This window comes from Sparus aurata, chromosome 20 (genome assembly GCF_900880675.1).
Source record: "Sparus aurata chromosome 20, fSpaAur1.1, whole genome shotgun sequence".
In the NCBI taxonomy this organism is placed as follows: Eukaryota; Metazoa; Chordata; class Actinopteri; order Spariformes; family Sparidae; genus Sparus; species Sparus aurata.
This window is the reverse complement of record NC_044206.1, coordinates 7,675,716-7,688,723: the sequence shown is the minus strand read 5'-3', so window position 1 is coordinate 7,688,723 and position 13,008 is coordinate 7,675,716. Positions and strand designations below refer to the sequence as shown.

Genomic DNA, 13,008 nt, shown 5'->3' with positions numbered 1-13,008 from the left:
CGAAAACTCAGCCAAAGACGTTATTCTGCCAAACAGATTCTTAACTTCCCAACTGTTTCCATCTGATGATGTCTGCGGAGACGTTCGTTTTGGCAGGTGCAAAATGCGGATAAATTAGAGCCATTAAAATGTCCCGAGCCTGATCGGAAAAAAAACTACAAGAACAATGCTGTTTTTCAAGTGGATTCAGCTGCATCCATCAGTTTTTTCTGGATTTGTATTTACCTCAACACGCAGAACAGTCTTTGCATGAAAAAAATAAAATAAAAAAGGGTAACGCACCATGTGGCTCGCAGCGGGAACAAACAACAACAAACTACCTTTTTTAAAAAATCTTTGTCTCGTCCCCCTGTTAAGAGACGATTCAGAGCGTCACTCTGTTCTTTGCCAATGCATTCTGGGATAGTCACCAGCCCCTCAAAACCCCGCTAGGCTTCCGTTAACAATTTATGAATGACACGCTGGCGAGGTCTTTGTTCCATTCAACAAGCCCGACTCTAAAATCGCACCCGGGAGACAGAACTCGATTGAGCAGCACAGCAGACCTCAGGTGCATGTTGGGGTGAAGATCTCAGTGTAGCAACTGAGGACAAAGAAATGAACAGAAGGTCTGAAAAGAACCGAAGACCAAACGCTGTGTGCGGCTGATGAAAGATTATCTAACCCCACTCTCTCTTGCTAGACATGTGGACGTGTTGACAGAACCATTATGGAGAATGACTGTTGACAAGTAGCGGCCGCACACCATCTGCTGCACGCCGCGGTATGGGCGAGTCAGAGAGGTGATGTTGTGGTTCATGCGAGGACAAGTCAAAATGGAACGAAAGACAAAACAGTCTACCGTGATTACACTTTTAGAAGTCTTTATTAAAGCAATGCTTTTTGAATCGTGGTTTCACAATTCTATCTGTGAAAAAAAAAACGATCGTCCACAAACATGAGACATTCATTGACAAAAATGGCTGACATACAAGTGACACACATGCAAGTGTTTGTGCGACCATTTGAACAACAGCGCGGCTGCTGGGGTTGGCTGGTCACGTGGAACGGAGGGCACTTCCCGAGGAGTTCCAACCACAGAGGCCTCCGGCATTTGTGCCAGGCAGCTGACCCAGTTGACCAGGTGGTTAGTGTTGGTCGGAAGTACGGCGGGGAAGCAACGCTGCGACTTTGAAAGTCACAAAAGCGGCTGCAAAACTGAGGGCTGTGTACCGAAGACGGAAAATATGAGAAAGATGCAGTCATGCATGTAAAGCAGTGTGTCTAAATATTGACTGAAAGATATTTCTTGGCCTGTTTTTTTTTTCCTTCGTATTCACACTTTCCCTCGAGCTTCATCTGTGATCTCCTGTTGCATCCTACAGTTCAGTGTGAAGTGAAACACTATACTGCTCGCATGTGCGAATGAGAATATGTGTTTTCGACATAGTATCACGGCAATTTCCACCTGCAGGATTGGTGTATATTGAGCCCTCAGCACAGCTATCTTTCCTGTTCGCGCCTTGGTTTTTTTTTAACTCAGTGAAGCACTATGGACCGCAGTGGTGTCGCAGATAGGAAGTCAAGGTGGATGGTGGGCGTCTGTTGTTAGGTTTTTAAGCAACAATTATTTAAGTTCCTGAAATAGGACGAAAGCAAAACCTAATCTATGGTCAGTAGGAGGTTCAAAGGGGAACGCCATCGCCCCCTTGTTAGCAAAACGACCAAAATGTGTCCACTTTGTTATCCCTCCATCCCTCACATCCCCACTCAGAACACTAATAGGCGGGCCGCTGTCAGGATCTGGACCCAGATGCCATCCTATCCAGACCTCCGATCCATAACCGAGGATGACAATCATTACTGTCAGAGAGTTTCTATTTTAACTGGCGCAGCTTTCTAGCCTTTTAGTGAGCCAGAAAAACTCACGGACCAGTTGCGCGCGTTGTAAATCGCTCACATAACGCTGATCACTCAGCTGATCATATCAAAAATAACTCTTATGAATGTACAGTATATCTTCAATGTATGTATTGCCCATGGGCAGTTCAGTTTTACATAATGTGTTACATGAAGTGGAATCATTATGCAAGTTAGGAACAATCTTTTTCTGGACTTTTGTTTACGGAGGTTTCCTCAAACTGGACCTCTGTGAGTTTAACTTGTGTTTTTTCTCTTTCTGAAACCAATCAAGTTTCATCTTTGATCAATAGTGTTCTCTCGTGGTGCTATTTTAAAATCGCCTACAGTCTATAGGATCCACCTGTGTTATGGTTAGGGGAACGATCATGATCGGTGGGTTCATATTAATACATCTTTGTGAAATACCGAAATACTAAGATTTGTGTACGCTGACGTGAACTGTTCATTTTAAACTCGTGCTGTTGATTAAATATAATCAGTATTTGACAAACTGCTGCGATACTGTGTCGGTGTTTTCACAGTGTGTTGGCCCCGTGACGGAGTGACAACTTGTCTTGGGAGACCTCTACAAGGCACCTTAAAAATAGATACCTTTGGTACCCCTGAGAGAATTTAAATCCTTCATCAATCACATTCTCTCTGTTTGTTCCCGTTTTAATTTAAGTGCTTTTATGTCTAGTTTCTTTTATGAACAGTATTCATGTCTGCTTGTAAATGTTCTTTCTCTTTACTTGACACGACTGTAAACTCAAAAGGGAAATAAATGATAGATAAATGCAGCCTCCTTCGTTCTGTTGTGAGCACTGTAGAGAGAGAGAAGGCAGTCAGAGTGTACGACAGAAATCAATAGTAAAACAAAAAGATTTATGGCTATAAGGAGGCAGATTTTGACATTTGATATCAGCAGTTTCTCATGCGTAGCAACGTCTGTTCTGGAATGATAGAGTGATGGCAAGCTGAAGTCTAGACTAATGTTTATATGTGGCTGTTCCTTCCATGTGTTCTTAACCGATATGATCGGTAAAGAGGGGAAATTACAACAGAGATCACAATAAAGCAAGATCATCGTGTTTAGTCAAACAGTTTGCCAGAATGTCAGACCACGAGCAGAGGACAAGTTGTCCAAACTTCTGTCAAAAGGAATTTGTGAGCTCATGTGACTTTCGGCCGTGTGTGTGTGTGTGCCATAACAACAAACAAAGAAAATGAAAATGCACCTTTAATTGCACCAGAGAGAGAGAGAACCATTAAAATTTTCCACAGCCCTCCTATAATTCTTTTCATTGACAGGCAGAATAAAACACAGGCTCTAAAAAAAACCCCCCCAACCGACAGATAGAAGCGTGTTCGAATTACATGCACGTCACTCAGCGCCCGGCACGACTGTCGTAACACGTGGTCAGCACCAGCCACCTTCTTTACCACAACACATTAGCAGCAACAGGCTAATTTGTCACTGGCCTGACAGGAATATTCACAATGGATTTGAACATACTTGTGGCAAAATCCTGACAGAAAGCTGTTTTCTTAAGTGTTCGCTTGCTTAAGTACATCGTCGCAGTGAAAAAGAGTAGTCAGACAAATGCAGCTTTGACGACACCAGACGTGGATATACTTTCTATTCATCGTGTTGCGGGGGTATTATTTTTAATCTGATGCAACGTGCTTCTGTAAACACGCTAAGAAGGGAAATTAAAAGTAAACAACAGTTGTGAGTGTATGTTTCATGGCTTGTTTCGCCACATCTACTCCAAAATGGTGCAGATCATGACCACTATTCAAACAAGAGTTTTTTGTATTAAAAACAGATGCCAGCGCTGTGAACTGGTTTTGACATGTTGGGGCAATGTAACTTGATACAATATGCCGTCCGACTGGCTGTGTGAAAGTACAGCATGTAAAAACAGGAAGTGTCTCACAGCGTAAATCATCTCTTCTGAAGCTTAGTATATCAAATCTGAATAACTTTTCTTTCTTTAATACTTTCAACATATTCAGCACACATTTCTCAATGAATGTCAGTCTAATATATTCAGCACTAGTGATGGCTTTGGCAACATGCATAATGTATGTGTGTCAATTCTAAGAATTCTTTTTTTTCTCCTCGGTGTTATAGTTAAGATGCATAGATCATTGTGAAACAGGAAATAATTACGAGAAGGAAAAAGAAAGAAAAAAAAAAAAAAAAAGCACCAACGTAATCATACTGGCCCTTTAAAAATCTTAAAGAGATATCTCTGTGCGTTTATGTTTGAAGGGCAACTCCAACAACTTTACAATATTAAAGTGTGTTTACAGGTCTTGTGGAGTGCTACTGAAGCTGTATGTAATCTGATGAATTGCCTCCAGTCATGTCACTATGTGGCTACGTTGCATTGTGGGTAATTCAGGTGACCAGCGGACTGCTTTTTATAACCTGCCGGCCACATTACCCACCGTGCAACTTAGTCACCGAATGACATTGCTGGAAGCAATTCACCAGATAACATGAAGCGTCCTCTGGAGCCACAAAAGGCTTTTTACTACTTTTTTTCACATATGCAGTAGTTCTCTCCAAGCTCTGTAAACACACTTTACTGTGTACAATTAGTGGAGATACCCTTTGACTTACTACTCAGTGACCCGAGACACACTGCAGTACTCTAAAGTAAAACGATAACCTGACATAACAGTTCAAGTGCTTGTCCATCCAGGTCACTCTCCTGTGTGTATGTATTGCACATAGTCGCCAGTGCCTATGACTCATGGAGGCTATTGTTTTTTTGTTGTAAGTGCGAGTGTTTAGTGGAGTGCCCTGTAGTTGTGAGTGAATTACAGTCCCCTGACTCATTAATGCGACACAATAATGTCAACTACTGATGAGACCTTTGTGAAGAAAAACCACAGATGAAGTGGCTCCACAGAAAAAGAAAAATGTTTTCAACAAAAACAACAAAAACATGTAGCATGCAGACACAGAGCAGCTAACAAAAAGTCCAATCTGCTCCTCATTTTGTCCTAGTGGTCAGCTGTTCTGCCGTCACAGTTTTACAGTAGAAGTGGTGTAGACGCTGGGTTGTCGACGTCTTCACCTTCGGTCTCAGAGCGCCCTCCTGTGGTCGAACAGGTGAATGTTCTCTCCCAACAGAGTGCAACAAGTGTCTGCTTGGTGAATCTGCCCTGTATGTTATTGTGAATTTGGCTGATCACTAGCCTCTCTCTTCTCTTCTTTTCTTTTTTTTTTTTTACCTTTCTCTTTTTCAAATGATAAATTCTGACATCCCGACACAAGCGTTTCCTCTGTGCGTTCACACACACGAAAGGTGTGGAGATGATGCCGGAGCGTCCTCACTGCCTCTTGCTGTCCAGGATGGCCCTCCAGTCGTCCGACCAGGACAGGAGTCGTCTCTGGGACGGGCTGGTGGGTTGATGCTCGTTGTGGCAGGCGGTGAACAGGATGTGCTCCCACGTTGGCTTGGGCTCCACTCCTGATCAGGAGGTATGGAAGGCACAAACATTGCGTAAGGGACAACCTGCACATGTGTCACTGCTTTACACAACCCAGGCCAGCAGCTCACACACCGCTAACAGCTGTCTTAAAAGCGGCTAATGAGGCATCGAAGTTGATGTATGCAAATAATTACACCCACATGACATTACAAACAGGATTATGCAATGCTCCTCTTTTCACATTTGTTTCCCTCGCTCCCTTCCTTCCTTTTCCTTTCAATCTTTGGAACACACTCTTCATGTAATTATTTTGATAGTATTTTGCAACATATTTACATTTTGATTTATGCCGCTATGTTTTTGCAGTCAACGATCATTATATGCAGCACTTACGTCAGCGAAAAAACCTCAGCTACGGGTTTCAAGACCAAAGGACTTACAATGTTGTATTTAGATTCCCAAAACCCCAACCACATAACAGCAATTGACCAATCATAGCTTAGCAACTGTCATACTTGCAAACACTTGCGCAGGAGTCTACCCATTTTTATCCCCATCCCCCGCTGTGCTTTCCAATTGGTAATTTCTCCCGCTATTCTTGTGATTTCAAAATTATACACATCAAATGGGTGTTTCTCGGTTTCTGAGTGGGATGTTTGTCAGGGCACCTAGAAAAAGCCAGCTCAATCAGAGGGGACTTTGTGCAAACAACCCTGCCTGATGTGCTAATTCCTCAGTGCACTCTCTCAAGCCCGCTGCTCCACTCAGTTTGCTGCTGAAAATGGATGAAACGGGTCCAAAGAAGAAATACACTCTTCACTGATCATTTCTTTGTATATTTTATATTTTATATGGTTTTTTTTGTTGTTGTTATTTTACTGTGAGCTATGAATTTAAGACTAGTTAAACATATTTTCACTTTCACGTCTTTGCATTTATTCTTTTCATCTGTGGTTTAGCATTACATTGAGGCATGGGCATCATTGGTCGCCCACCCACCAGCACTCCCATCTTCTTCGCAGCCTAATGGTGGCAGGAACGGCTACCATCATTTTCTAATCACTTTAACATTTACATTTAATCACATTCAATTATGTTACGCAGATGATGTTTTTGTTGGGCTGAATGTCTATAAAACAGTTCAGTTATTCTTTTATAAAGAGGACTGATTTGTTTCCTTGAGAATAAGGGTGAGTAACTAACAACGATTATTACAATGTTTGCTTTATGTACGACTATGACTATGTATCACTGTAGCTTAGCAAATGACCAACTGAACCTGGTGTTGCTACTTAAGTTAGGAAGAGCTACATAAGTTACAATAACTTTCTAGGTACAAGACTCAACAAATCCATGTCGACAGCAGCTAAACACTCAGCAGGAGAGTTTCTGTCCAGACCGACGTGAAGCCTTTCAGCAGTCAACTGCAGTTTAATTTGACGGCACAACAAGTTTACGGCAAATAAATGTACTAAAGTACTTTGCTTGGAAGTGAATGAGTCTTGTCTGGTAGCAGCTGTGATTATTTTAAGCTTACAAAAGCAACGTTTACACGCAAATGAGAAACCTCCTTTTTCTGCCTTTGTGTGAAACCAAGGAGCAATTGTTTCATAATGACTAAAAAGGAATAAATCTGACACAGTTAAGGCTGGAGACTACATGTGTTCAGTGCAAGGGGGAGGAGGCTTACTGAGTACAATGCAAAATATTCATAAATATATCTCACACGGAATGATGTGTAAATTATTGAAAACATCAAGATGTTGAGATGAGCAAGATAAACCTTGCATGTGCACACAGACACACACACACACACCGACACGTTTTCGGTCCTTACCTAAAATGTCAGGCTTGTCATCTATGAGGATATCTCCGGTGATTAACGTCTTGTCTCTGGTCAGGATGACCTGCTCCAGGAAGTCATGGCCCAAATGTTTCTCTACCCAGGCATACTGAACACACACATACACACATGCACAGTTGATGAGATCTAATTAGAGAAAGGAAACATGGTAATAATTTACAAAGGAAACAAAATAGATGTTGTTGATTGGGGGGGGGGGGGCTCACCTTCTCATATGGGCAGTGTTTGTACTGTTTTATTGGGCTGGTGCAAATAAAGACATCTGTGCTGCGGAGAGAGACGGAGACAACGGGGCCGGAGTGGAAAAAATTGAAAACATACAAACACCTCGATAAACCAGCTGCTCAGACTTGACAAACACATTGGCTCTTTATAACCGGAATGAATGACTATTTTGGCGACGGGCAGAGGGCCTTCAATGGTAGGACAAGTGAAAAACACGAGATCGCACCATATGGCAGATTCCCCAGATAAGAAAACATCCCATTCATTCATTCAAGCGCTGGTGTTTAAAGAAACCCATTCATTTCCACCAGGAGAGGAAATGTAAACACGCAGTTATCTAACTATGGTGGCTATTTTTAGGCGTTATTCCACTGTGTTGGCTTTTTTGGGGAATACTTGCCGAAAATAGCAATCGCAGATAGCTCCATGTTGACCGATGCCAGAAACAGTAGAGTGCATTACAAGCACATGGCCGGTGCTGACTAGTAAGGCGCTATGGAGCAATGTTTTTTTATGAATGGATCCTCGTTTTGTTTGCACTCATTACATTTGTTTAGCCACCACATAACACTGCTTGTAAACGTAACTTTTGTTTGTTTACAATAAAACTCCATAAGGCACTTTTAAATGTGATCACAGTGTTTCACAAATATCATAGCTCCTGAAGTGAAGGTGACTCAGAAACAGCAAAAACAAGAGGACATGGAACCTCTGACACAGCAACAGAATGACTGGTATTCGTTATCAACCCGAGACAGTGTCTCATTGTGTCTTTATAAAAACAAATATAACATGTTAGACAGTCTGTTTTTGTTGCACAAGTCAAGGAAGATTTTCTTCCGTGAGTGTGAACGGCCCACAGCACTGACCTGCCTATATCCCATATTTAAAAGGTCCCATATTATGCTAATTTTCGGGTTCATATTTCTAATTACAACTAGAAAATGTTTACATGCTTTAATGTATAAAAATAAACAAAAAAAACACTGCAGTATCTCTGTTCAGACTCCGTATGAATTAATGCTAGTGACAATCTCTTAAAGGACCCCCTCCCGAAAAAACCCCACTCTGCTCTGATTGGTCAGCTCTCACAAGCCTGAGCAGGGGACGGAATCATCGTGACATCACAACATTATGGAAGTCCTGGCGGCTTGTTTGATGGCTCAGTTCCTGAATACAGGCTGTGAGCATTTCTCTTTAAATTGAGTGTTTTAATACTTTGACAGTATTTATATAGCATATATGTATATAGCGCTGATGTGCTCTGTAATCAAAAAGACAGGAAATCTCACTTCTGCAAACTGAGACCTTTGAGTTGCGTACAGCAAACATGGAACCATGCTTTGTGAGTCCTCTTTCTCTGACAAGTTACAATCTTAACAACTTGACGCAATCCCCAACCATTAGTGTGCACCTCCGTTTGATGTCACACGCCAAAACTCTGTGTCAAACCGATTACCAAATGTTTCGATCAATTAGCCTAACAAGTGCCTGCAATATTCAGTAAACATCCATAAATATGTAGGAAGAGTCTGAGCTGCTTACTTTAATCTGTTTTTCTTCTTCTCACATGTTTCTGTGCGAAACCATCCACCACCTTGTTAAAATCAAGGGCTCTCAAAAGATCGCTAGATGAAAATTGCTACCTGTTCATCTTTTCCACCCAGTACTTCTGTGATTTGTCCAGTGAGAGGCTCAGTCCTCGTGTTTATTTCGCTATGAGCTCTCATTTATTCCTGCTTTGTTTTCAATACACATTTCAAGATGATGTTGCTAAGAAACCTGTCTATGGCGCATTTCAATTTGCCATCAGCCAAAACTGTCTGTATATGAGATGAGTGAAATGCATCATCAAGACTTACTTATCCATCTTGGCCATCTCCTTGACCGCCTCCACTCCTCCAGGCAGTGGTTCCAGTTCTATGAAGAAGTCCTTGGACTCCCAGATACTGATGGCTTTTTCCTGGATTCAAAAAAACAACAACAATATGCATATTGACTTGGACATGCCCAAAGTGAGGTCCACAGTGGGAGGCTATCGAAAACACACCTAAGAATGTCTCATATATGGAATTTAGCTTATCGTCTTGAATAGTACTCTGGTGATTCCTCTAATATCCAGTTCAACTCTATAGGTTTAGCTCATTTCTTTGGGCTGGCCATGAGAGCTGCCAAAAAAAATGCATTTTGTCTAAATGGATGCTGAGGATCTTCCAAGTCACTCGCAATGGGTGAACAAATTCAACCATTGTATGCCATTAGAGACGATCAGTTAGAATGCAAGAGGCAAACCACAGAGATTTCATAAAACATAGCAAGCTCGGATTGACTTCCTGGAAACACTGCTCCCTTTTAATCATATCCTTTATTTTTCTTATTTGGTTACTGACTTATTTTGCATTTTCATGTTGACTCTAGGGGTGGTTAATCGGCCCAATTTCCCGATCCGATTCCGATTATTGAAGTCTCGATTCGATTACAAAACGATTTTCGATTATTAACGATTATCGATTCGATTTTTGATTATTAACGATTATCGATTCGATTTTCAATTATTAACGATTATTGATCTTCCACTTAACATCAGTCAGCTGCTGAATTATTTTACTTATCTTGGGAGTAACACCTCACAGCACCTTCAATATTGTATAGTGTAACTGTAATATCAAAATTATTATTCTTTAATTTGTTTTAAATGTAGTGTTTCACTGTTAAAAGAAAGCTGCAAATCTCAGCAGCCGGACTCATGTTAGAAGCATTGTTGGTGACGAGAACCAGGGCGTGTTTCTCTATTCCCCACTCGTCTGCCATTGCTTTGAGAAACTCACACATATTTGCGCCTGTGTGGCTATCATCCATAGCTCTCGTCTGAAGTACGTAGGACATTAGCTTCCATTAACTGCTGACATAATGAGCTGTAACGGTCACATATGAGACTGTAGCTCTGGATGTCCAGGCGTCGCAGGTTATTGCGACCCTGTGAGCAGAGTTGAGGGACACTTGCACGGAAAGGTTTGTCTCCTTGTAAAGATTTGGAATCGATTTAAGTGTGAAAAAGCTCCGGGATGGAATAATATATCTTGGCCCCAGACTGTGGACCATGTAGCGAAAGCCAGTAAGAGGAGTACTCCAGTTTGTATTAGTATTTCAAAAAAAAAAAAAAAATTCAAATTGATTTTTGGAAATTTAATAATCGAAACATAATCGTCAATATTGTAATCGCGATTAATCAATAATCGATTTTTTTCACAACCCCTAGTTGACTCTGCGATCCTTTGGAAGAATACAGGGCGCTCCGTTGTGTGTATATATATATGCTACAGTTTTCTGATGTGCGGCTGTTACCCACCACAGTATATTTGTCAAACTGGATGTAATATATGATTTGTAGACTGTGTTATAATGCAGGTTGCATGGAGCTTCTCCTTTGCCTGTACCAAATATAGCACACATCACTGATGTATATGAAAGTAATCTGCTACACAGCATATATGTCATAGCAGAATGTGGTAGATATTTTTTTTTGGAGTAAAAAAAGTTCAATAAAAACAATGTTTGAACAATAAACACACACACACAGCTCAGTATCTGCGTACATTGATAAGGTGTAAATGTGTGTGTGTGTCCGGTGAGCGTACATGTGCTCTGAAAAAGGAATGTCCAAAGTGCACCGGTCTCAAGTTCAGCTAGAAACTCCCAACTCTTCGAAGGAAACAAGTTTTCCCACAAAATACAAAAAATAAATAAAAATAAACGTTCACACGCTCGACTATCAAAATGACATTATTTTGTCTTCAAAAATTGTCACTATAAGAGCCTTTATGCCTGACTATAGGCCTGTGATTGAGTAAAGCATGATGACAAATCAAAACCCGGAAACCAAATGAACCCAGTCAGTCAAGAGTAAACTTTAAACGACACTGTTGGTGAACTAATTTTGTCCTTTTATGATGCTGGCTACGTTTTGTGCTTTTCCATCCCCTCATGTGTGAAAATAATGACACAAAAAACATGCAAACAAAAAAAAAAACTTCAGTGTTTTAACTGGTCGCACTGTGCAAATGCAAACATAAGACATATACAGTAGCCACTGCCGTCCTCTCAACTATGTTAAAATTTAAATGCAAACTATATTATTTAATAATAATAATTTTTAATAATTACATAAAATAACGTGGGAAATGTTGTGGATTTACATTTTCATTTTCAAGTTCACATTATCATTTTTCATAAAGTCCCCTCTGGTCTTCCATTGAGGTAGCAGTATATTCTGTACTAATGTAACTATTTTACAGGGGGCCACTGGAGCCCACTCAAGGGCCTCACGGTCTGTGTAGGACAGCAAACAGGAATTTCGGGAACTATTTTTGAAAACGTGTAACCGATACTTGTCACTTACACACAGGTCACTCCTCAGCCGCCCGTATTGCGTCGACACCCAGAACCCCCTCCTGTCATCCAGGGTGATGTAGGGCTCGCTGGGGTACCTGGCCCGGTACTTCTTCAAGAACCCGCCCTCGAAGTCCGCCAGGACCCCGTCCATGTCAACCAGAACCCGCAGTCTCTTACCGGAGGCAGAGGTGGACGACATGTTTACGCAAATCCTCTTAACCGGATCACGGAGCAGAGTTGTTCCTCTTCCGAGTAGGCGTGTTGTGCCGAACAGTAACAACATTGTTGACTGTTTTCAAAAACGGTCACTGCGTCGAGTGGAGACTCTGGATAAAGTCCGCATGGGAGTCAAAAAAGTTTTCCAAATACTGCAGCAGTGAGACCGTGTCGTTCTCAGCACACGTTATTTTGTTGGTGCTGTTATTTGTCTTAAGGCAGTAAGTTGTTGTTTGACTGTTAGCTTAACTTTGTCACTCTGGGCGTCTCTCTGCTGGCCAGCTGCAGTTGAGCTAACGATCGGTAGCTTACTTTAGCTGTAAGGCTAGCCGCATAAGGTGCGGACAGGTCAAATGTGACAAGCCTTTTGACCACAGTGTGCTGGGAGCTGTTTGCATCGTTTGTCAGTGTGTATTCCCCACAGCCTGCCTCAACCCCACAACATCTGTGACAACTGCTGCTGGGGGCAGCCTGAACTACGAGGAGCAGTGCTGGCACTGCAACATCAAGGACAGTGGGAACAGACTGTACTACAACAAGGCTGTTCGCAGCAAAGATTATTTAGGTGAACGGGACGGCTCACTCCGGCGCTGTTCTCCGTGTGAGAGCCAAGCATAACAGTTTTACACACAATTCACCACCACCATTAATATTTTATGGTCTAAATGTGACAAGAGATAGTCCACTCTGAATGGACGAGGTAGTGTGTTGCTCATATGCCATGATTGAAAATAATCTCTACAAATAAGAGACAACGCGCTCAGCCGCAGTCATTAAACAGTTTGTTGAGCGTGCTGTCCTTTACTTTTCTTTTTGCTAATCATTTCTAAACGTTTGCTTTTACCATCGTGCAGTACATTACAGTACATTACTTTTGAGTAATTAGTTATGCATACGGTGGTACAGCAATAACACGTAAAGTATCACTTTTGTTATATGTAACAACAAAGATAACATAATTTAAATCAAGTGTATGAAGG

The 13,008-nt window shown here is 41.5% G+C and overlaps 1 protein-coding gene across 1 annotated transcript; it reads right to left on the bottom strand.

The window, feature by feature from the left end:
* Positions 1-846: 846 nt before the first annotated feature.
* On the bottom strand, positions 847-12,573 carry nt5m (5',3'-nucleotidase, mitochondrial). The gene is made up of 5 exons (XM_030399245.1): positions 11,820-12,573; positions 9,283-9,383; positions 7,402-7,462; positions 7,169-7,283; positions 847-5,369 (listed from the first exon to the last, which is right to left on the bottom strand). The coding sequence occupies exons 1-5, from the start codon at positions 12,093-12,095 to the stop codon at positions 5,230-5,232; spliced, it is 693 nt and encodes a 230-aa protein (XP_030255105.1). The 5' UTR covers positions 12,096-12,573; the 3' UTR covers positions 847-5,229.
* Between the last annotated feature and the right edge of the window lie 435 nt (positions 12,574-13,008).